The sequence below is a fragment of the Osmerus eperlanus genome, chromosome 15 (assembly GCF_963692335.1).
Source record: "Osmerus eperlanus chromosome 15, fOsmEpe2.1, whole genome shotgun sequence".
Taxonomy (NCBI): Eukaryota; Metazoa; Chordata; class Actinopteri; order Osmeriformes; family Osmeridae; genus Osmerus; species Osmerus eperlanus.
This window is the reverse complement of record NC_085032.1, coordinates 10,807,224-10,829,422: the sequence shown is the minus strand read 5'-3', so window position 1 is coordinate 10,829,422 and position 22,199 is coordinate 10,807,224. Positions and strand designations below refer to the sequence as shown.

Below are 22,199 nucleotides of genomic sequence, written 5' to 3'. Positions count from 1 at the left end.
ACCTCTCCGCACGAGAGCAATGCTTTTAGGACTCCCCTCAAAGTCTAAGGCAAGTCTTTTTTGAAGCAGATCTCAAAGGACCGGTAGAGCCAGGGGGTGGACACACTGGTTTGTGGCTGATGGCCTCTCTATGCCTACAGACATTCTCTGAGATTGGCTGGGGTGGGGTTGGGGGGGGGGGGGGCTGGTTCACCCCCTGTGGAGGAGTAGCGTTTGTGAGGACTTTGAAAGATCTGCTTGTCAAGACACCTCTGCCATTTGGGGGAAAAAGATTATCCTCTTCAACATTGCTTGGGCTTTGTTACTATGTCTTTAATAATATTTTGCATCTCTGAACTGAACTGATTACTTCCATCCAACTTTATATAAACATTTATTTTGTTCTTTTATTTTTTCGGGCAAGCAACATTGTGCTGTTGCTGGGATAGGCTACATCTGCCGCAGTGTGCTGTTGTGTTTTTCCTGCCACTGAACGATGTGATTATTTACAGGTACAAGTCTAGCTCTACAATGTTTCTCTGTCACAAATATACAGAATGGAGGTCGAGCAGGCAGGGGTGTGGTGGGGGGTGGTGGAGGTTAATCTAAACTGTGACCCTGTGTTTTGTTCCAGAATTATCACAAAGGACATGATGAAAGACTTCAAAATTGCACAGTACCATAGCTGTCTGTAATTTCTGTAACTACTGTTGTTTTGATTACATTTGAAATAATAAAGAATGTTGTAAACACAATTATCCATGTTTCTTTTTACACAAAAATCCAGTCTTTTGTCCTGCAATTGCTACCACATGAATAGCTCTTCCCATCCTAGTGTAACCCAGCACAGTTGAGAAGGTTCACAGCTTACATAATAACATGCTTTATTTTTCCTTTTAAAAAGTTTACCAGTGGTGAACCCCCAGTCAGGCCAGCTCATTGGCAGGCAGTCAGAGTTCCTCAAAATGTCCCAAATGGTATCTTTTCATTGGGCCTAATATTCCTGGCAAAGACCCCTGCTGGCAGATCTTGGGACTTACAGGAAGCTTCCTCATTGTAGGTGCCTGCTGAAATGCCCTGGTACTCTTTCAGAGGCGGGGAGCTGTCTGTCAGCACACCTGAGACATACTGAGCTAGCAGGCTTCAAAGCTGAGCTCAGCAGGGATGGAGGTGGGGGGTGGACAGGCAGACAGGGAGGATGACAGAGACCCATGCCAAGGTTTTAGAGGATATGTTGGAAACTATAGAAGTTGCCCCCAAGGGATATTTTCTGAAACCTGTTCAAGGTTAATATTGATCTGTTTGACTGTACTGTAGCTGTGGGCGTATTTAGAGACTGTTCTCAGTGTTGTGATACTCTATGGGAAGCTTACACCTACTTCTGTCAAGTCAAGTTTCATATAAGATATATTCAGACAAGATCCTTTTAACTATTAAAATGCCTATATTATAAAGTAGAATAATGTTCAGATTTAATTTATGGTATCCTAGCTGTAATGTCCTACTGCCATCTAGTGGAAGAACTGATAAAACAGACTATCTTGACAGCAATCTCAGTTATCACCTCACATGATAAATGGGATTAAGAAACTTTCAATATGGTTACAATAACAATTCAAGAGTCTCCATGTCAGTAGCGTTGATTAGTCAATATTGACATAACTAGCAGGCCATACCACAATCAACATGATGAAAGACAGAAATCCATTTGAGATGGACAGTCTTCTCTGAGGATCCTTGAAATACCAGAGGAAGTGAGAATCATCAGCCATGAATGAAGCACGAGTTTCCTTTGTGTTGAAATGTTGCCATTTCGAAAGACTGAGATGTTTAACTGAAAATATAAACCTTTAATTGGTTACGTAAGAAAAACTGTGAGGCTCTAATTGAAATACAAAAATAACAGAATGTGTTCTCACATACAAACAAGTCAGCTCCAGCTGAAAGGAAAACTGCCATAGTGTCACTAAGCAGGCCTGGACGTCTACCAGTTTTATACCTTACCGTCACTTCATACATTATTCAAAGTAACCTAAAAAGTAACATTGATATCTCTGTACTTACACTTTGCTCGACTCCGTTCAGAGCCCTATAAAATGTTACATTAAAATACCAATCATTTAAAAATGTATGTTAGCATGTCATATCAACATATAAACAATGGAGTATGACCCTGAACCCAGCATTGGACATTAGGTTGTGAAAGTACGAGCTGAGAATATGAGCTCTAGAGAAAGCAATCGAAATATAATTTTTGTTTTTGGAGTACATTGGGTAGAATAGTATTTGGGTCATATTTATACAGTAGGATTTGAGTATACAGTACTGCAACAGCATTGGAATCATTAAAACATTTGTTATAATATTTTACAATTTTGGATACCTTCAAATAATATATGTTGTAGGTACAACACGGTAACTGTGCTGAAAGGACACCCACAACATTCATAAATATGTAAAGGCTGTTTTTGTCAAAAGGGGGTCGAAACAATGAATAACATAAGTACATAAATATTAAGATACATTTTAAACAAGACACATTCCTAAGATTGGTCACAATTTAGGAGGGAATCTGACCAACTGTTTCCCAAAACTACAACAACTACAATGTTTTTTTGTATTCTATCCCCAGTTTACTATAACTGCAGTGCAGTCCAATAATACTAAGTACAGTGTGATGTCAGGTTGAAGTGTTCACATTGGGGTGACATCTTAAGTCTTCCATGTTCCTGGAGTTCCAGTTAGTGGAACTCACAGATGTCACAGACAGATGTATCGAGCAACTGTCCTTTTACACTCCCATCCCACAGATCACGGATGACAGCATAGGAAGCAGCAGTTTGGTGTAAAGGGGCACATGATTTCACCAATCGTTACCTCAAGGATGGAAGACAGAAAGGAACAGTTTAAGACACATTTTAAAAGGGGATTTGACCTAATATACAATAAAGCCAGGAGGCAATCACTAGGTCTCCTGGTGAGTAAGTGTAGCTGTTACCCAAGACACCATCCCAAGGACGTGACATAAAATCGAACATCTGCTTAGACATTTCATCCCTCTCCCAAAATAAATAACAATTTGCACATTCAAGCCTACAAGTTTCCAATGATCCCATTCATCAATGCATTTTCAGCAGTTTTCAAATCAGTTCTGTTGGTGATCCAAAAGCACTCCAGAATTCAGTCAGCCAGTCTGCCAGTGTGTCAATCAGTCAGTCAGTCAGTGCATCCACTGAATCTAAAAAAAGGAAATAATATATTAGTGAAAATCATTGAATACATCTGTCATCAGGCATAAACTAGTTTTCCTAGAGAGGACAGGATAGGTGCTGCTATTACACTCCCTGGTCCTGCCTGGGTTAATGTCACCACAGTTTGACAGAAACAGACAGAGGAGAGCAGAGAGGGGGTAGGAGAGAGAAACTGAGGAATCATTGTCTCATGTATATAAGGGAAGAGTAACCTAGTTGGAAAGTTTTGTATTGTACCTAGATAGATATGTAACACGTTTACAAAATGTGTTTTTCTGGAGTACCAGAAAATGCATAGATTAAGTGTAGGTCAAAGTGGAACAGTGAGGTCTGATGTTGACTGTCAATACAAAGCAAAACACTCACTATGGGATGGGTCCACCTCCATGGCTTTGGCTAATCCCACTGCCGAGTTTTGCTTAGGCCGTGCACCTAATTCTCGTCCCACAAGTGCAGTGTTCTGGTTCTGATCCACAGTCGTCTTCTTCTCTTCCACGGCCTCCTCTGGGTTGTAGAAGCCCCCCTCCTCCGCCACCATCTTCTCCACCTTCTCCATCAGTTTCAGCAGCTGAGGGTGCTCCCCGAAGATGTAGTTATTGATGACGTAGTACCTCCGCTTGCACTTCTCCAGCACCCACTGAAGCTCCTTGCCCTCCCTGCGGATGTGCCTCTCAATGGATATGGTCCTCAAGACCTCCGCCCAGGTGAACACCACGATCGTCTGCCTCCACACCCGCTCCCCGAACAGGCCCACATGCTCCTCGATGCGGGCGCGGTCCACGTCCGTGAACATGCCCACTGGGATGACGAGCAGGAAGGCGTGGGGGCCCGGCAGGCACATGGAGGCCCCTCGAAGCATCTCTTTCTGGTACACGGGCGACGTGTCCTGGGCCGAGAACCACCCGGGCGTATCCACCACCGTCACGCGGCGGCCTTCAACCTCCGTCTCACGCTTGACGCAGAACTCGGCAGCCCGCTCCAGGCGGAACTCCTCGTGGCCCAGGATGGTGTTCCCTGTCAGGCTCTTCCCAGGCCACCGCCAGCCTAGAAGAACTAGGCGGAGCTCTGGAAGGCGGTTGGCCACACGGGCTGCTACTGCCGCCCTCTTCTCCTCCTCTTCTGGGTCAAGGACATCTTCTCCTGAGGGAATGGTATCTAATTAGGAGTGGGATACAACTGAGGTTTGATCAAAGAAAGACCACAACCACAATTTATACTCTTTTTGCAAGCTAACGTGACACTAAATCATTTTGTAATCCATTTTGTAAAATGTAGTATTTCTAATTTAGTCTTTCAACACATTACTAGTGATTGACTTTCTACGTAACTCCAATAGACCATAGATTTAGAACATCAATAATTAAAACGTAAAAAATACGCCCTTACATTGTTCATAATGTATTAGCTAAGCGTTCCAAATGGATGTCGACTCCACTGACAACTTTTGTAGACATGAGCGATTTAGCTAGAAGCGTACGATGGAACTGAGCGGCCACGTAGCTGCTAGTCTTAAATTATTCTAACGTTTGTTTAACTCTGTACTTGGGGAAATTAAACTATCTGACGAGAGACGTGTCACTTGCTGGTCAGATGTGTGACGTAAAACTGAAAACATGAGTTAGCAAATTAGCCCCTACCCGAAGACTGACGGGTAGGCTACCACAGTAGACTACACAAAACCGCAATTTCTTAAAGTTTGTTCAATAACGCGTTTATGTAGCTTTAGGAACACCCACCTGTTGATTGTAGCGGTTTATCTGCTTCCATACTGTTTTGTTCTTGCGGTTCAAGATGCAGGTTTACATTAGCTATGAGCTACAGTATCCTTTCATCGGCAGGTTCGTCTTACTCTCTAATCCACCGTACAAGGATTTCCTGCTTTACTGACTGACAGGCGGGACAGTAGCCTACAAGCACGTATTCAAAGAGTGAAGTATGGTGCCCCCTTGGTATCTCAGCTGGGCAGTACAGAAACGCAGTGTAGCAAACTTGACATACATTCAGATGCTGTATATAGTTTATTTCTTAAAGTGATATTAATATGTATTTACAAAAATGTGTCTGACTAATAACATTATTGTATTACAAAAACATGTGTCATTAAAATTATGTAACTAATTTGTTTCTGACAGTAAAGCATAGAAAAGCACACAAAAGAAACCACACTGGTGTAAAAGACCACAGAAACTCACTTAGGCCTACCTATTGTATACCTGATATACCAAACATTTTGCCAAGCCTATCCATTATAGGCTACAAAGGAAAACAAATAAACTGTATACACTTATAAAATTCTCACGAGAACAAACAAACCTTCAGATTAACCTTCATATCTAGACTGTGTGTGCACACGTGTGTGTGTGTGTGTGCGCGCGCGTGTGTGTTTGTGCATGTGCGCATATTAGTGAGTTGCCCAGGCTGCTAACATCTGCATGTCGTTGTCATCGTCCACCCTCTTCTTGGATTCTGTAAAACAAGAGACAACATAACTGCTGAGCGTCTGATGCTGTGGGCTATGGTCCCAGTACAGGCAGTACAGGTAATGCCCTGCAGCTCATACTTACTGGTGCGCTGACTGGGCTGGACAGAGGGCAGTTTGGAGGAGGGCACACGAGGCAGTCTGCCCATGTTCTTCATGCTCTCCTCCAGCTCCTCTTGCTCCAACTCTGCCAGTTCTGCCAGGAGCTCATCCTGGAGAGGTGAAACAAAGGCCATGGTGAGACTCCTCTGACAGACTTAAAGACATCGCTGGGTCCACACTCTTACAGAAAGCGACTACTCATACTAAATTATGGCAAATATAGTGTCTATGTGTAGAAGACGATAAGTTAACAGGTAGGCCTCTTACCTCATCAAACACCTCACCGAAAGGTCGCGAGATAGCATCACATATTTCCTGAGCCACTTCCTGTTGCTCTGTTATATCCTGCATCAGAGAATCTATCTTCTCCAGGTCCCTGGGAGAGATGGAGAAAGACGAAAGATATGTATACTATCATGTTTGTACTCCATTAGTCTGCAATTTGCAAATTTAAGTAGACTGACTATGGCACCTGTCCTCATATATTCAGGTTACTCACATGTTCTGGTGGACACTCTTGATGGCCTTGGCTGCAAAGCCCATGTTCTTCAGCACCTCTGTGTTAGTGTTGGCATTCTCTAGCGCCTCCCTCTGGAACTCGATGGTGGACAGGGTTCCATCAATTTGGGTGAGCTGCTGCTCATAGCGTTTCTTCCTCTTCAGAGCCTGTAGGGCGGCTAGGGGATGATGGGTACATAGAGAGACAGTTGACAGTATTTCAGGGTGTCTTTAGAAGAAGAAAAAAAATGTATCTAGCTGTAGTGCATTGAATTGAACAATGTTGCCCATTTACGGCAATCAACCTTTTTGCTCTGCGAGTCTTTTGGCCTATTGCTGAACAAGAAAAGGCTGTTATGAATTCCCCTGTAGCACTGCATGCAGACCAGACTGATGTAACTACACCAAAGTAATTATTATAGACTAACTGTTCTCAGGTCGATAAGGCGTTGCTCTTAATGGAATGCAGTTTCTTTGTTGCCTTTTAAGAAGGAGTTTAGGTTTATTTTCGTTAGAGGGGCATTCCGTCGTCCTGGACAAGTCGGTTGGGAATTTTTTACATGAAAATGAAATAAAAACAAACCCCGTTTGTTCTTCATGCCGTTCTTCTTCGCTATCGCAATTTCTTGCTCTATTTTCTTCTCCAGATACTCTTGCTTTTTGGTTAGCATTTCCTCTGTTTCCCTAAGTCTGTGAATGGCTTCCTGAGAGGAAGGTCCGGTGCGCTGTCCCCTGTGTCTCGATTTTGACGAGCTTGAAGAACCTGAAGAGCTGCCCTTAAACATTTTAGAAATTTTACTCATTTTTGCACTGTCTTATATTTGTTAATCTCTCTTCTGTTAAACAATCTTTCTTTAAACTGCTGGAGAGAAAGTGGCGGCAGAGGCACCAATTCCTGCCTGACAGCTTTCTAACCTCAATTCAAACAAGTACACCTGTATGACGTTTCATGATATTTGACACCGCCTGACTTTGCGCTGAGCTGTAATAGGTAGGCTATTCAGCAAATTAGAAACATTTAAAAATAGACTGTCATTGAAACAGATTTCTGAAAATACTGAGAATAATTTTTTGAATGTCCAAGTAAATAACTTCTAATTTAACATGTTGCTACAGTCCGAAATTATAGATCATTTGAAAGTAGCCTATGCTATGTTCACACAAACAACGCTGTAAACAACGTTCACGTCTACTTGAGGATACAGCCTAGGCTACTTGATACAATAAAGTCAGTGTATCAACGTAGGCTACATTTCCAATTAAGACAGCTACAAAAAGAAAATACCGTGGGTATCACGTGGTTTTGTTTTGACGGGGTGAAAGTTCATGTTGACATTTTGGACAGTAATGGCTGAACTGGACATTGGTGATCATTGTCGGCTCAAAACCTGCTATCAGAAAGGTGTTTTCTTCAATCTTACCGATATAATTGACATAAATATCTCTGTATCCTGTCTTTCTGGCCATGGTCACGACTATAGCACTGCATTTCTAGGTTCGAGCGTGCAAACAACATTAGCCGTAGCTATTAGCTCTAGCGTTAGCTGGTTGCATAGTGCTGTGGTGTAGCCAAATGGAAACAGCTTAAATATATTTGCATTGAAACTGGTAATATTCAAATGTGTCCAGCATCGTGACTAGCTGAAACTTCATCCCATGTATATTTAATATGGTATTTTAGCAACGTCAATTATAAAAACGTTATCTCCCAAGACCATGACTCATCATATAGCCTACATGCTTTCTTAACATCTTTTTCCTAACTTGCAATTAAATATAATAATATATATACGCTTCCTCTGCAGACTTTTTGCCGTTTGTGTGCGATGGCTGCAAGGGAGTTTTTTGGTAAGACATAGAATACTTGTCGAGCACTCACTTATTGCTTTATCACACAATGTATAATGCAGGTCTTAATGACGGTGATCCTCTGTGGGCGTTTTAAACTTAACAATTGTTAACAGACATATCTGAATACATATGTATCTACTTTTATTTCAGCGTTGAACACAGAAGTCGAGAGTCACATTCATGCCCAGAGGTAATTTTAGAAGGTGGTTGAAAAGCCAACATAAAAGCTTTAATTTATTTTGTGGAATTTTTATTTTTATTTTTTAAAATTCCTGGGTTCTACTTTTACCAGTTGCCTGTGAAGAAAGAGGTTCAGACGTCCGGAGGAGGCATCACTAGCTATCCCTGCACATTCCAGGACTGCAAAGGAAGAGAGTTGCTACCAGTTGTATGTCCACACTGCGAAAAACATTTCTGTTTGGGGTAAGTGATAGTAATCTTATGCAATTTCACAGTGTTTTGTAATCAATTGGACTGAATAGGAATTTTCCTCACATATTAATATCATGTGATGTTTAACACCTGAACATCTGCCTCAACTGTCTTTACTGTCCAGCCATCGTCATCAAGATGACCACAAGTGTGAGAAACTGGAGATGCCAAAGCCCCGGATGGCAGCCACGCAAGAGCTGGTGAAAAGAATTGTTGGTCAGTCCCGTCTTGAATGTATAAAAGTGTCACCCATAAAAGTATTTTGTAGTTATTTTTTAAGGTGCTTAGGACCGTAACCGCAGAAATGTTTCTTTAATTTATATAAAAATATTGTAGCAGTTCAACATCATCTCCACTTGAGGGCAGTATTCAATAAACTCTGTGCCTCTTTCTTGCCTTTCAGAGTCGAAGAAAGACATGCCAGCAAGTAAAGGTCGCAAAGGAGCCAAGAACAGTGCAACTGCAGCAAAAGTGGCACTGATGAAGTTAAAGCTCCACGCTGTAGGAGACAAGGGGTTGCCTCAGGTAAGATACTAAACAGTATAACCCACCTATAACCTCAAAAAAACAGCAAAACTGTAGCAGCAACATCTGCTGTACTGGGACCCTTAGCATGGATATCTGTATTTTCTAGCTGAAACAGTATGTTTTCTGAAAGTGTTGATTTGCACCTTCAGGTAGAAAGGACCTATTTCCAAGTCTACCTTCCCCAAGAAGGCAAGGACCCCAGCCTGCCCATGTTCTTCTGTTCCAAGTGGAGTGTGGGGAAAGTAGTGGACTATGCAGCTTCACTGGCTAGTCTCAAGAACAGCAACAACATACTAACTGCTAAGGTAACCCTTGGATAAGAAGCGTGAGCAGATAGAGAGACCCTTGTAGACAGCTGAAATCTGCACTCCAAATTATTTTCCTCAAACACACTATACAACTCTTTCATTGAAACGCCCCCACTGAAAACAAACATGGTGTCTTTCTCTGTGTTTTTGATGTGTGCAGAAGCTTCGTCTGTGCCATCCCCAGACTGGGGAGGCCCTGAGGATGGACGACACCCTGTTGTCACTGCTGGCCCAACCTGAGTCGCCCCTCCACAATGGGGGCAACGTGATCCTGGAGTACCTGGACAATGACTGCAGCACCCTGGACGATGTGTCTGCCTATGTTCCCCTGTCCTGACTGACACACAGCAGACAGCATGGGGCAGTGTCTTGATACATCAGTATTGGAGAATGACATTTTTTGCCTAGAGACTATTCATAAAATCAGACCCACATGTGTGAGTTATTTTTTACTGCTGTCAACATACCATGAATGTGTATTTCTTAATGATAAAGATTAGACAACTAAATTAATTGTGTGTGTAATGCTGAGTTGTATTTTCAGACCATCTAGATAGTATCTTCACATTAATTCTGTATAGTTAATAATCGAGCTTTGACATGGACCTCAAGATGATATTCAAGTTGAACCATATTCCACAAACAGACTTTTGTATGATCTGAAGGATTTTTGGAGGTATAGTTTTACATACAACTGTTAGTAAAGACTTCATACCTTGAACTACACATAACCTAGATTAGCAGTTAGTGTAAAATTCCAATAGTCATCGACCCAGGTGGGACTTGAACCCACAATCCCCAGCTTCGGAGGCTGATGCCTTATCCATTAGGCCACTGGGCCCTGAAATAGACTCAATTATAATGTGATAGTATTGTTCTAACACTGAAGGCTATCCCCTACCAAGGCTCCCTATAGAGATGCAGATGAACCTCTCTGACAGCATGGGGTGTGTACCTTCTGCATTGCTGCTTAGTGAGAGATTAAGTTCCATGTTGAAGGAAACTGCTGCTGTTTGATCACTTCATTTTGAGGCACACATGTTTTCCACAGATGTTTTCAGTTTTCCAATAGATCCATACAAAGCTATGTTTCAACGATGTGTGGTACTCCAATTGTCCACAAGACATCAATTCGTAATACAATGATTTTTACTTTTAGTTGATGAGAAGACTGAATGGATTTGCTACGATGAATATTATTGATTTTAAAAGGCGACCTACAACCTTTGTTCTCCCCCCCCCCCCACCCCCCCATCCCTCCATAAAACAAACACACCCACAAACCACAAATGAGCACCAAATAGCTCATTGAACAGTGCAAGGACGCTTCCTGTGGACTGGGTTAACCAAGGAAGATCAATGTTTGGACCTCAGCCCACTCTGTAAGATACGATTTATGAGGACTCGTTAAAAAAAACACCAGGGTACCAAGAGGAATGATTCAGCCTCAGAGTCTTACTTGACCAAGACATTTAAATCATCCTGCAAACCCCGTAGCATTCCCTGTTAGCACTTACTTTCCTCAACCCTGTTACATTCAATAGGATGGGTATTGGAGTGCGCATTGCCTGAAAAGTCAACTAAGAACAAACATTTAAATTGGCTTTGAGCTGAAGCTTTGAGCTGAACCTTGTATTATTGGTTTCTGGCATAATAGTAATTTATTCTGAAAATGTTTCAATCCAAAGAGACATACTGGGAAAAATGTGAAACTACAACTTCTTTATCTGCAGTTAAATGTTCTACCACTGAGCTATCCGCTATAATGTTTGTTTCAGAAAGAGATGGCAGAAAGAGCCCATGTGTGAGACTGGCTGGTTGGTAGGTGCCTGTGGTGAGAATCTTTGAGTCAGAAACTGAATAATTTTCCAGGATGTTGAGACAAGACCTAAGTTGATCAATTGATCCATCTCAAGGTGTGAGAAAATAAGACCCTGATCACCATCGGATCCTCTCATTCCACACAGCAGCAGCAGGTCAGATGACTGCTTATGATGAAACACATTGTGTCTCTTCAGTGGCAACCTGTCATACTTCTACTGTTTAGGGACAACTTGAGAAACGGTGCTTGTATTTGAACTGCATAATCGGTGAAAAGGGGATGGATTTGTTCTTGATTTCAAGGCTGTTCAACCTTCCATGCTTAAGGCAACATCTAATGATGAACATCTGGTCGAAGAATCTCATATTTGTTCTTTTGCAAATTAGAGCCCCTCACCATCAATCAATGTGCATCTTCAACCGTTAAGGGCCATTTTATGCGCAGAGAGCGACGCTATGATTAAAGGCATCCTGAGGTAGTCATTTGCTCATTACCCAAACAATCCCCTCTCGTTCACGGAGCTTTATACACACCATCTGATCGCCTAACCAGAAAATAATGGTCCTACTCCGTGGAGGAGAACCAAAAGGACAGGCTGCCCTGTTACTACCAAATAGGCCAATGACGTATATGAAGATCCCCAAAATACGGATAATGTACCAATTTAAGACATTTATCTTCGATTAGTAAATTTCTGAATATATATGTCTGGATAATATTGTTGTTGTATTTTTGGACGACAGACCCTTTTGGGGCTTTACAATTAGACAGATTTATAACACAAGCACCTACAACCAATTACTGGGTACACTAAAAATAAAATAATAGACGGAAGGCCTAGATATGTGTGTGCAATGAGACACAAAGGCTGCCTTTCCAAAGTATTTTTTTTGTCGTGAACTTACATCGCCTCACGCAAACACTGTTCAAAACATCCTATACTGGCATTTTGTGACACTCATTTTGACCTTTGTCAATTCCCCCCACCGTCCCACACTACATACACTCCCATTTCCCCTCGTCTGGCCACCTGAGATGAGTCATTTGTGACACCCATGTGTACTCCTGTCGAAAGGTATGGAACAGAAAACCGTCTCAATTACATTGCATGATCTTATTGGATATTGGCGCACGTAGCATTTAAACCCTTGATTGCAGCCACTTAATGAAAGTGCACTGCGGACCAGTTCCGTTTGTTTTAATACAACTAGCAAACAAGGATCCAAAACGTCAAGATTGGAATCTATAATCTGAATGTGTAGTTAGCCACAAGTCCATGGTTTGGAGCGTGATGGAAGGGCTTGTCGATTTCAATCAACATGATAAACTCACACGCGCCTCCGCACTTCTGTGCCACTGTCGTGCACTTGAGGTAGGGATCCCCAAATCAGGCGGCTGCAACTAAGTTAATGTCCGCATGTCATTTACTTCTTGATGGAGTGTAATACGGCGTGCCGGTTACCATGAAAGCTCAACACCGAAATTCCCAATAAATTATCTCTTCATTCTTGTAGGGGAGACAGGGTGTTGGGGATGAGGTGGGGTGGGGTTGTAGTGGAGAGTGGTGGGGGCCAAAGTATCATCCCTTTTGGTGACGGACGTTCTTGATTCATCGCCTTCTGACGCCCAGATTATAAAAGCTCGCACACAAATACGCTTTACAATGAAGAACTGAACACGAAGAAGTCAACACTAACCTCTACGCGCAACCAAAGTTTACGGTGAGTTTATTCTGCTTTAAATTTACGCTGGTCTTCGCTGTTTTATGTCTTCCAAACACAGTAACACTACTGGTGTAAAAACAATTATTGTAAAATGACAAAACATGACCCTGATAATATGGAACTGCTTTTAGGAATAAACAATTTACGTTTTTATTTAGAAGATTAGTTGGTAATGTTTGGAAAAACCTACAATGTCTATCTGTTTGACTAATTCCTGATCCTTTTCTTTTACATTTCAACAGCCCATGCGCAGTGCCTTGCTGTCAAAACATGTTGCCTGAAAGAGTGGCTTGCCCGGTGGGAGAGTGCGTTCTGGCCTCTCGCTGGTTGACGGCAGCGCTTACCGTCCTTTTGCTTCTCTCCATGAGTGTCACCTGCGCTCATAGTACTACAGTGGAGCATGATTTCCATATCGTCCACAATGTCGACAACAGAAGTAAGACTTTACGAATAACTTACCCATTAAAGACGACGCGGGGCACGTTCTGTAAAAATATAGTATTGTATCCAACATGCATTTATTAATAATTAATTGATTTCATTTGAATGTGGATTTTGTTTTAGTTATCTGTTTAGTCTGATCTTGTATTAGGGAATATCTGTCTTTATTGTTATAAGAGCAAGATACTGGGGGTAACATTATTATGGGGTAACATTATTATTTATTATTATTATTCAAACGCAGCGCTCTAGGCAGGCAATAAAGGGAGAAATTACTTTAGTAATTGATCATTTACTTTTCATTTAAAAAGACAGGAAATGAGGTTGGTAACATTTTAATCTACAAAATGATAAAGGACTTTGAATTAGAATTTGGATGTTTATCATTACATCTTGGTTCTACAAGAGTCCCTTTAAATGTAAACGGAGTGTGTGTGTGTGATCCACATTGTGATCCACTTTAAAGTTTGCATGGCATCAACACATTGTAATAATAATAACATTAATGTCATAGTTGACCATCAATTGCCAACACAAATCGACAACACTTAATTATAGCCGACAAGTAAATGCACTGTTAGTAATGTATTGAATGCATCTGCATGTATTGATGTAAAGTATATTTGGCATTTAGAAACAAAATATGATGCTTACTGTTAGATATTTGTCTTAGTTTATCCTCTATCCTCCGGTATGTGTTCAGTCACACCTGCTGTGTGTCCCGTGGTCCCCCAGGTCCAGAGATAGACCCCTTCTGGTACGTGGGGCGTGGCGTGCGGCCCATCGGGCGCTTTGGGAAGCGGAACAGCAGGGTCGGTTCTAGCGAAGGGTTGCGTCCTGTGGTTAACACCCTGGAGATGCTCCTGGATGCCATCAGGAGCAAGGAGGACCTTGTGAAGGTGCTCCATGGGGAAGACCCTGACTGGTTACCATGACAGTGTGCCCAGTTCTCTCCCTCGCTCGTATCTGTGAAAGTGTTTTTTTTATTTAATCAAGAATTGTTGCTGTACTTCTCTGTGTCTTGCCTTATCTCGTGACAAGAGTCCCACTGAAGCCTGTGTTGACCGGACCACTGAACTCTTTGGCCCGACAAAAAAACTAAACAAGATGAAGTATGTACATATGAGAAATGAAAACTATATTGATTAATAAATGAGGATATTGTGACCATATTTTCACCTTCTTTTGCCATTTTTCTTGTTTCGGTCAGACACTATTCTGGGTAACTTAAACAAGTCTATAAACCCTAATTGTTCTTCTGTCAATTCTCAGTAATGTTTCTACAGAGGACTTGGTAAATAATAACAAATCGAGCTTTGCAGGTTTAGCAAATTTCATTTATTTTATATTACACATTTCTCAATCAAGGTAATTTGGCACAGATAATCTTTCTTTTTTGCTTGTTAATATTTTCCCCAACACGTGGATTGCAAGTGCGACAAACGATTGCACATATGAGTGAGTGGACCACCAAGTGAGCTGTGCATAGCGAAACTCACCACGCTCATACATTTAGCAACAGTACAGTCTCACATTTGACTATGCTTTGTATGTCATATCCATCTTTTCCTCATACAGTATATATATATATATATATATATATATATATATATATGTGTGTGCATATATATACATATGAACAAACTCTGAGGTGAAATAAAATATTTGAGTTTAGTTTTTTTTTGTTTTTACAATATAAAAATACAAGACGTCGATATTGAACACCTTGGCTGTGCTTCTCATGAGAACTTGTACATCTATTTAAACCAGGAACATGCTATCATACGCAAACACCTCCGGGTACGAGAATGACGAACAGCAACGATCTGCAGATTGAGAGAAGCCTGGAATGAGGAGGAGAGTCAAGAAACATCTCAAAAGCAACACAAGTCTTACTAAAGGGGAACAGATCACTTTTAAGTCCATACCAGAGGACTGCTGCTGTGATCCTGGGGCTGATGAATGACAGCAGAATCTATGTACTATTTCTGTTTTCCTGTTCAATGACTTTCAAAGGATTGTGTGAGATGATGTAACTGTGGAGCTCTTTGGAGTGATGCTATGAGCTGAAGTCAAAGCGTTTGTATCGCCTGTTTGTCTTTGACAATTCCCCATCTGAGTCATTCATTTCAGTCAATTAATGCAGGCAGACATTCAAAGCACTTTAAAGAAATGGACATGACATGGATTCAGACGAGAGAGAACCCTTTAAGGAGATAAAATACGTGTTGTTCTTGTCCAAGTTATCTGCCCACTTACTTCAGTGCATAAAAACTCTTGGTAAGTACAAAAATAAATTGCTTGTAATAAAATCATGGTTTCATGACATTTGATATAAAGCCCAATATATTTAAATATGTGTACAGCTTTACAAGATTTGTAAAACATAAAACCTGGAGTGTCATAGTAAAGAAACAAATCAGAAGGAAAATGGCAAAAAGGCCACAAAGGCCACAAAGCTTTAAAAAGGCAAAGGGAGTTTAGAGAAGAAAAACGTATGAATTACTTGATTCAGGTGATAACGTGATTGATATGAAAGTTACAGTTGTTTTGTCGCAAATTACACATTCAAAACCTAGATTTGCAAAGCAACCATCAGATGTCACTGTTTGGGTGAGGCAATAATTAGAGCTCTCGAGATGCTTATCTTTATTTCCTTATTCACGGGGTCAGGGTGCTGAACCCGTGCCAATTCCAATTTTTTTTTTAAGGAGAGATGTAGAGAAGACTATGAACAAAATATCAAAGTCATGAATTGTTTTTGAATTTCTGACAATAAGTTGGCTCCAATGTAAGGGTCATGTTAAACAGGCTCTGCTGTGTTGGGAAACTGTCGTTTATCATGACATATAATTGGCGAGAAAGGGAACAGTATAAAACATGGGTCAACCTCTTTTGAGACATGTATCACACTAGATTTCACATGATTTTCACATCTTCATTTACATACATTATTTCAAACACTTACAACACTCTTGCAAACAGATAGAAAAAATGACAGACAGGGCTTTTTCTGTACAACAGATGGAAAGTCACATATTCCTATGTTGAGAGTTGGACAGTGAGATGTCTCGCGAGGAGTGTTTGTAGATTTTAAGGCAGAGACACTGTCTGTCGAGCCCTCCTGTTGAGGGTGGGAGTGGGGTCCAAGGGCGGGTGGGAGGGTGGGTAGGGTAAGAAGGAGGGAGTCAGTCCGGGGCTGGACTGAGAAATGAAGGGTTTGAGATATTGATTGCTGATGCCGTGCCTGTGCGGAGGAGAGCTCCAGATAGGGTAGAAAGGGGGCTCAATTTGGCCCCTGAGGAGAGCTCCAGATTGGGTAGCAAGGGGACTGATGTTGGCCCCTGAGGAGAGCTCCAAATGGGATAGCACAGAGGGCAGGTGTAGGCCCCTTGGCCACTGGAGCTGGAGACAGATGCTGGAACAAGGCACTGGAGTGATAGGGCCCCGGGGGTCTAGAGGTGAGGGGGGGGGGGTGCCTGAAGGTGGGGTTGGGGCCTGGAGAGGCTCTTTGTGCTGTTGAACCACTACGGTCGAACCACTCTCAACTGTTGCTCTGCATCCTTATCTGCAACACAAAACTGCATTGAGTCTAAGACAGTCCAGATAACACAGGCAGTGGCAGGCACCACTGTAGTATTGCCGATAAAACACTCCAACCTGCATTTTTACACAATGTACGTCCATGATACTGTACTCTACTGTATATTTAGAACACCTCGTTTGCTGTGGAGGGTGATATTTCAAGACAAAGGACTTTAGATGATCCACACAAGCAAACAGTTATTCAGAGTACTCTCTCTCTCTCTCTCTCTCTCTCTCTCTCTCTCTCTCTCTCTCTCTCTCTCTCTCTCTAATTGCCTCCCCGTCGGTCTCGCACTGCTCATGTAAACTTCAGTCTTATCACAGCATCTTTAAAAAGCTCCTCTGCTTTTTTCCCTCTCTGTTGTGCCGTGTGTCTCTTTGAAACTGTAGCTGAAGAAGAGTGCGTCACCACACCGGCTGTGTGAGTGGACACTGGTCCTAACGACCAGAAAAAAACTATTAATTACCATGAAAGGAGCTGTCTGCCACGGCTGGATAAAGCAGCCCCATGTTTCCGTGTTCTCTCAGTGTTCCTTCTATCAGGTCCTAATGGAGTCCGTCTCACTTAGGCACTCTCCACCGTGCGCATTTAGACTTGCGTCCATTCAACTCCCAACCTACTCTTTCACTTGAGAATGTGTGATGTAGTCGAGGTGTGAATGCTATTCTTCCACCAGCCCCCCCACCCCCCCTCTCTCTCTTTCCTTTTCTGCACCTCTATCCTTTTTAGAACACCCAAACATAAAAAGAGTGAGTTATTCTGTGGAGAAGACAGCTCTGCAGCTGCGCTGGCGTGAGCAGAGATCAATGAACCATGCTCACACATTGAACAGAACAAGCTGCGTAAGATCGTCCTTTCGGCCGAAGGCTACCCTCGCTCTGCCACACATTTGACATTGACATTAAACTGTCTACAGAATTTGTCGGTCTGGGATGTGGCTTGCAGGTCATGGCTGACACTCCCCTCAACACGAACCTAATTGATAACAGATAAATCACAAAGACCATATCGTTGAAGGTAGGAGTTCGCTGGAGGGTCATGTCTGTTGTGATACCTTTGACTGGGGGAGCCGGAAGCTTTCTCCTTTGTTGGCGTGATGAGTCAAGGGTTTGAGGCTGTGGACGACACAGAGTCTTAGCACAGTGTACGTGTCAGTGGGCGACTATTTATATGTGCATGTTGAGGAGATAGAAGGATGTGTGTGTGTGTGTACCTGGGGTTTCGGATTGTACTTGCGCGTGCAGACTGTGACGTTCAAGCCAGCTGTTTTCAGAGCGGATATCCTAGCCTCAATATCAGAAATCTGGAGAGGGGGGAAACAGCTGTGCATAAATATCAACTATAGAGTTTAAACTAAAAAGAGATGTTCTGGTGTTTAATTACTCATTAACAGCCAAGAATGCTACTATTGGGTGGACAGACATCACAGGGGCTATTTCGCGTGATTTTGCGTCTGTTAAATGGAATAAAACATAATGAATGTAGTGTATCACAGCATTTTTGGTAAGCAATAGGCCACCAACCCCCCACGCCCAGATGAGCCGCCTGTCTGGGGGGAGAGCCCTACCTGGAGCTCAGACTGCTGCACCTGGGCGGCAGCCGTGGCCACCTGGTCCTCCAGGAAGGCCAGGTCTCTGTCTGAGGTGCCACTGTTGATGCTGCGCGCACAATCCTCCAGATCCCCCAGTTCCCCCTCTAGGCCGTACACCGCTCCTGCAGCCAGGTACACCTGCAGACGTAGAGAGACGGACAGCCGGAGAGAAGATGGAGCGAGGCAGATGGAGGAAGGAGAGAGAGTGGGGGGAGAGATTGGGTCAAAGTTGAGGTGGGGATTGTCCTCACATCCTTTGTTCTTCTCTCGCGTATATAAGGTAGACGTGACGACTCTCAGGCGGATGTGCTGCATGTATGTAGGTATGTATTTAAAGCCACGTGTCGTCTTACATTTTCCTCCATCTTGGTGAGTCTCTGGTCCAGTCTGCGTGTCTCACAGCTGCTGGAGATGGAGGACTCGTGGGCACTCATGGACTCGGAAGGGGTGGCGCTGCCACTGCCAGCCTCGCCTATCAGCTCCTGCGTGGCGTTGAGCACCTTTAGGACCTCCGTGGTAATGCTGCACAGAGACGCCGCCGTGTCCTTCTGCTCAGCACACACACACACACACACACACAGGTGCGAACACCCACATGCACACGCACAGTGGAGCGCACACACACATCGCGATGTGAGGGTCAGAGGATTACAAATCTTGCTCGGGCAATCACACTCAACCGACACTCTCACAGGTATTACAGCTTATCCCACACCCGACCCTGTCACTGTGAACACATATCGTCATGCTTGACCTGTGAGGATTTGTCAGGTGTCGTAAGAACAGGAACAGAAGGAGCGCAAAGAGGCGTACGGAGGAGGAGAGGGGGAAAAGTTGACCTTTCATCACTTTACTACACCGCTGCAATGTTTTCTCTCAAACAGGAGTGATGCCACAACGAATAACTTTTTGTTTCAACCTGCAGACAACAAATCACGACACAGGAGCACTTCAGCATACAGGACAGAGACGGAAAAAAAAACTAAATTTATTGGAAGAGATGAGGGGGTGAGGGAGGGAAAAGAGAGAGAGATAGATGAAATTCAATAAATGAATGAATCACTGGCCGGGGCTTTGATCAGGAGAACCAGTGAGAGCATTGATCCACACACTCCAGGGTTACTTAATGACAGCATGTTTTTGAAAAGAAGTGTGTTGGGGTGGGATTCACGCGCAGGAGTGGAAGGATGGGGGAAGAGGGGGGGGGGGGGGGGCGCATTTGAAAATGACATGAAGCAAGATGAGACACTGATGCCCGTGGGGAAAAGAGAGCGAGGCTGAGACCACAGTATTGACTACTGAGTCAATGGAGAATGGATCTGTACTGAGAGAGCTGCTGGTGTCATCGTCAACTACAAAGAGTCCGAGTCCTAACCAGGAGGATGAAACACAGCCCCAAGCCCATTCTAAGGGTTAAGACTTCACTTGTGTTAACCAGCAGACCACACTAGCGCCAGCGACATTATTTTAATTTACCAAGCACCGTTTGGGTGTATTTGTTTAGCTACTGTCGTTTTAAGAAAACGTTGCAGTTATCTCGTTTGAAAAGACTTTGTGGTCATTTGTTTGTTATTCATTCAGCCAGTAAACTCTGGCCTTACTGGCTTGATGGTGGACTCAAATTAGAGGACTATACTTAACTATACTTGAATGATGTACTACCGGTGAGTGACATCTGCAACTTGAAATAGTCTCCATCATCGATGTGGAAGCACAGTAAGCCAGCAGGAACAAGAGCTGATATCAATAACGTCTGAACATCTCACATGACATATGCCCCTACAAAAGGGGCATATTTCATGTGTGTGTGTGTGTCCATCCATGTGAGAATATTGTGTGTTTGAATGTCTCACTTGAGTGAATATAGGAGTTACATGTTTCCATCAGCTTGTGTTCTTTGAGCAGGTTGGTACGGTTTGATTTTGTGTGGGAATAACATTTTAGTTAGGCCATTGGCCAAGCAAGATCAATCAAGCACACGCTTCAAACCGAGTCTGGAATCCAACATTTGCTGTGTTAAATAGTGTCCTGACCAGACTATTCCGGACTAGACCAGACATTGCCTGTATTGCCAGTGACTGAGGCAGTCTGCTATAGAGACAGCACATCTCACCTGCTGTAAGAGAGAGGAGAGTAACTGTAGTCTCTGCTGTAGATCCAGCCCATTCTGGCCCTCCTGCTAGCCAGGTAGGGAGAGAGAGAGAGAGAGACAGAGAGAGAAGACAAAGAGATGGACGGCAGGATGTGGACAGCACAGAAAAACATGGACAAGAGTGGAAGGAGAGCGATGAAGGGATGGACGGAAAAAAGGACAGGAGTGAGAGACAGAACGTTTACAGAGATAAAGACGAGCAGACAGGCTACGTCACAAAACAGAGATGTTGTTATGTTCTTGCTGCACGTGGACGCGAAGCCAAAGCTCCGGGGATCTACGGTATCTCGGTGCTCACCTGTCCCTCTGACAGCGCCCCCTCCAGGAGAGAAGGGGAAATGGCAGGGGAGGAGGGAGTGGATCCGGCCTTCTTCTCCGTTCGTTCTGTTCCCTTCTCTGGTTCTCTGTCCACCTCTCTCCTCTGTTGCCTCTTGTTTTGCCTGCTCTCCTCTCTCTTCACCAATCTCTTTTCTCCTCTGCTGTCATCTGATTTCTCTTCCCAACTCTTTCCCCCTGTCTCCAACCTCCTTGCCTTGAGTCTCTCTTCCTCTCTCAACACAGGACTTTCCATGAGCGTTTCTCTCCTTTTCAGGTCGGGCCCGTTCACCTGCTCTTGCACTTCTCTTGGTTTCTCCCTCTCCTTAAAGCTGGGTCTTTCTCTCAGTCTCGGCTTGTCCTGCTGTCTGTCACTTCCTCTGTCCAGCGGCCTCTCTCCGAGGCGTTTGCTCGTCTCGTCCTCAGACGATGTAATTTCCTTGCTGTTGGCCCGGCTGACCATCTCGCTCAGTTTGGAGCGGACCTCCTGCTCCAGGGTGTCTCCAGAACCTGGTCCAGAGCTGCTGAGCGAGTGGGGGCCAAGGTCAAGGGGGGTCAGGGGGGCCTGGGGGTCCAGGCGGGGGGGGCTAGGGGCAGCAGAGATAGGGGCAACTGTGTCCAGGTCCCCGGGCTCTGGGGTCATGACATCCGAGGTGGAGGCCTCCATCATGGGCACGGGAATGTCATGGGGCGGCTTCTCATCACTCATTCCCCTCTTCAACAGGGCGCCGAGCAGGAAACCACTGTTCTCCTGTAGGCGAGATAGAGAGAGAGAGAGAGAGAGAGAGAGGTGGAGACGGAGAAAAAGAACAAGAGATATGGGAAGAGGGAGGGAGAGAGAAAAAGATAGATGAGGATGAGGATGAGTTAGATGAGGTCAGAAACAAAGAGGAAAACGCAGAGAGAAACAGACAGGGAAAAAGAGAATGAGACGCTGTATAAAAGGTCACATAAAAAAGTGGCACATATTTAGACTCCAGACTGTCTTCTCGAGTAAAGGCATTGTGTGCCCAATGATGAACATTCTGTTTAACAGCAATATGGCCCTGGGAGGACACCTAGTGGTGAAAGAGGAGTAAAACCAAAGCTATTCAGCAAAAATACCTAACACAGAGCCAAATAGCGCCTAGCGATGAACTT

At 43.6% G+C, this 22,199-nt stretch overlaps 6 protein-coding genes and 1 non-coding gene across 13 annotated transcripts in view; 3 read left to right on the top strand and 4 right to left on the bottom strand.

Annotated features, from left to right (window-relative positions):
* The window catches only part of plxdc2b (plexin domain containing 2b), a 57,923-nt gene extending 57,186 nt beyond the window's left edge, over nt 1-737 (top strand). The window contains 1 exon segment of the mRNA XM_062479526.1: nt 1-737. This exon segment is cut by the window's left edge and continues 2,462 nt beyond it. The gene's annotated coding sequence lies outside the window, so the exon portion shown is untranslated.
* A 1,067-nt stretch (nt 738-1,804) lies between these two features.
* Nucleotides 1,805-5,124, bottom strand: LOC134034737 (GTPase IMAP family member 4). 3 transcript variants are annotated; one of them, XR_009932264.1, is made up of 4 exons: nt 4,967-5,100; nt 3,597-4,385; nt 1,968-3,217; nt 1,805-1,931 (listed from the first exon to the last, which is right to left on the bottom strand). XR_009932264.1 is itself a non-coding variant. In XM_062479309.1 (3 exons), the coding sequence occupies exons 1-3, from the start codon at nt 4,995-4,997 to the stop codon at nt 3,192-3,194; spliced, it is 831 nt and encodes a 276-aa protein (XP_062335293.1). In that variant the 5' UTR covers nt 4,998-5,124; the 3' UTR covers nt 1,805-3,191. The 3 variants fall into 3 exon arrangements, 2 of the variants coding, with proteins under 2 accessions (XP_062335293.1, XP_062335292.1); XM_062479309.1 differs by having other exon boundaries at nt 1,805-3,217; nt 3,597-4,370; nt 4,967-5,124; XM_062479308.1 differs by having other exon boundaries at nt 1,805-3,217.
* A 111-nt stretch (nt 5,125-5,235) lies between these two features.
* Nucleotides 5,236-22,199, bottom strand: part of chmp4c (charged multivesicular body protein 4C) — an 88,912-nt gene continuing 71,948 nt past the window's right edge. Inside the window, exons 1-6 of one of the 2 annotated variants that reach the window (XM_062479312.1) lie at nt 8,189-8,240; nt 6,893-7,080; nt 6,311-6,488; nt 6,079-6,187; nt 5,795-5,921; nt 5,236-5,696 (exon numbers count right to left, since the gene is read on the bottom strand). In XM_062479312.1, coding sequence (XP_062335296.1) covers nt 5,632-5,696; nt 5,795-5,921; nt 6,079-6,187; nt 6,311-6,488; nt 6,893-6,980 — 567 coding nt within the window. In that variant the 5' untranslated portion in view covers nt 6,981-7,080; nt 8,189-8,240 and the 3' untranslated portion in view covers nt 5,236-5,631. Of the gene's footprint in view, nt 5,697-5,794; nt 5,922-6,078; nt 6,188-6,310; nt 6,489-6,892; nt 7,139-8,188; nt 8,241-22,199 lie in introns of those variants that run through there. The other variant, XM_062479311.1, reaches the window with a different exon arrangement.
* Nucleotides 7,555-9,941, top strand: zfand1 (zinc finger, AN1-type domain 1). The gene is made up of 8 exons (XM_062479310.1): nt 7,555-7,711; nt 8,115-8,157; nt 8,311-8,350; nt 8,453-8,583; nt 8,717-8,808; nt 8,996-9,117; nt 9,270-9,425; nt 9,589-9,941. The coding sequence occupies exons 1-8, from the start codon at nt 7,636-7,638 to the stop codon at nt 9,763-9,765; spliced, it is 837 nt and encodes a 278-aa protein (XP_062335294.1). The 5' UTR covers nt 7,555-7,635; the 3' UTR covers nt 9,766-9,941.
* trnar-ccg (transfer RNA arginine (anticodon CCG)) lies at nt 10,197-10,269 on the bottom strand. The gene has a single exon. It is a non-coding gene; the product is annotated as a tRNA-Arg (tRNA).
* On the top strand, nt 12,307-14,587 carry prlh2 (prolactin releasing hormone 2). The gene is made up of 4 exons (XM_062479771.1): nt 12,307-12,325; nt 12,881-12,971; nt 13,217-13,410; nt 14,151-14,587. The coding sequence occupies exons 3-4, from the start codon at nt 13,245-13,247 to the stop codon at nt 14,348-14,350; spliced, it is 366 nt and encodes a 121-aa protein (XP_062335755.1). The 5' UTR covers nt 12,307-12,325; nt 12,881-12,971; nt 13,217-13,244; the 3' UTR covers nt 14,351-14,587.
* myripb (myosin VIIA and Rab interacting protein b) overlaps nt 16,119-22,199 on the bottom strand; it is a 68,535-nt gene continuing 62,454 nt past the window's right edge. The window contains exons 11-17 of one of the 4 annotated variants that reach the window (XM_062480133.1): nt 21,043-21,810; nt 20,706-20,768; nt 18,946-19,140; nt 18,569-18,730; nt 18,215-18,304; nt 18,056-18,116; nt 16,119-16,996 (exon numbers count right to left, since the gene is read on the bottom strand). In XM_062480133.1, coding sequence (XP_062336117.1) covers nt 16,980-16,996; nt 18,056-18,116; nt 18,215-18,304; nt 18,569-18,730; nt 18,946-19,140; nt 20,706-20,768; nt 21,043-21,810 — 1,356 coding nt within the window. In that variant the 3' untranslated portion in view covers nt 16,119-16,979. Of the gene's footprint in view, nt 16,997-17,716; nt 18,117-18,214; nt 18,305-18,568; nt 18,731-18,945; nt 19,141-20,705; nt 20,769-21,042; nt 21,811-22,199 lie in introns of those variants that run through there. The other 3 variants (XM_062480132.1, XM_062480130.1, XM_062480131.1) reach the window with 3 other exon arrangements.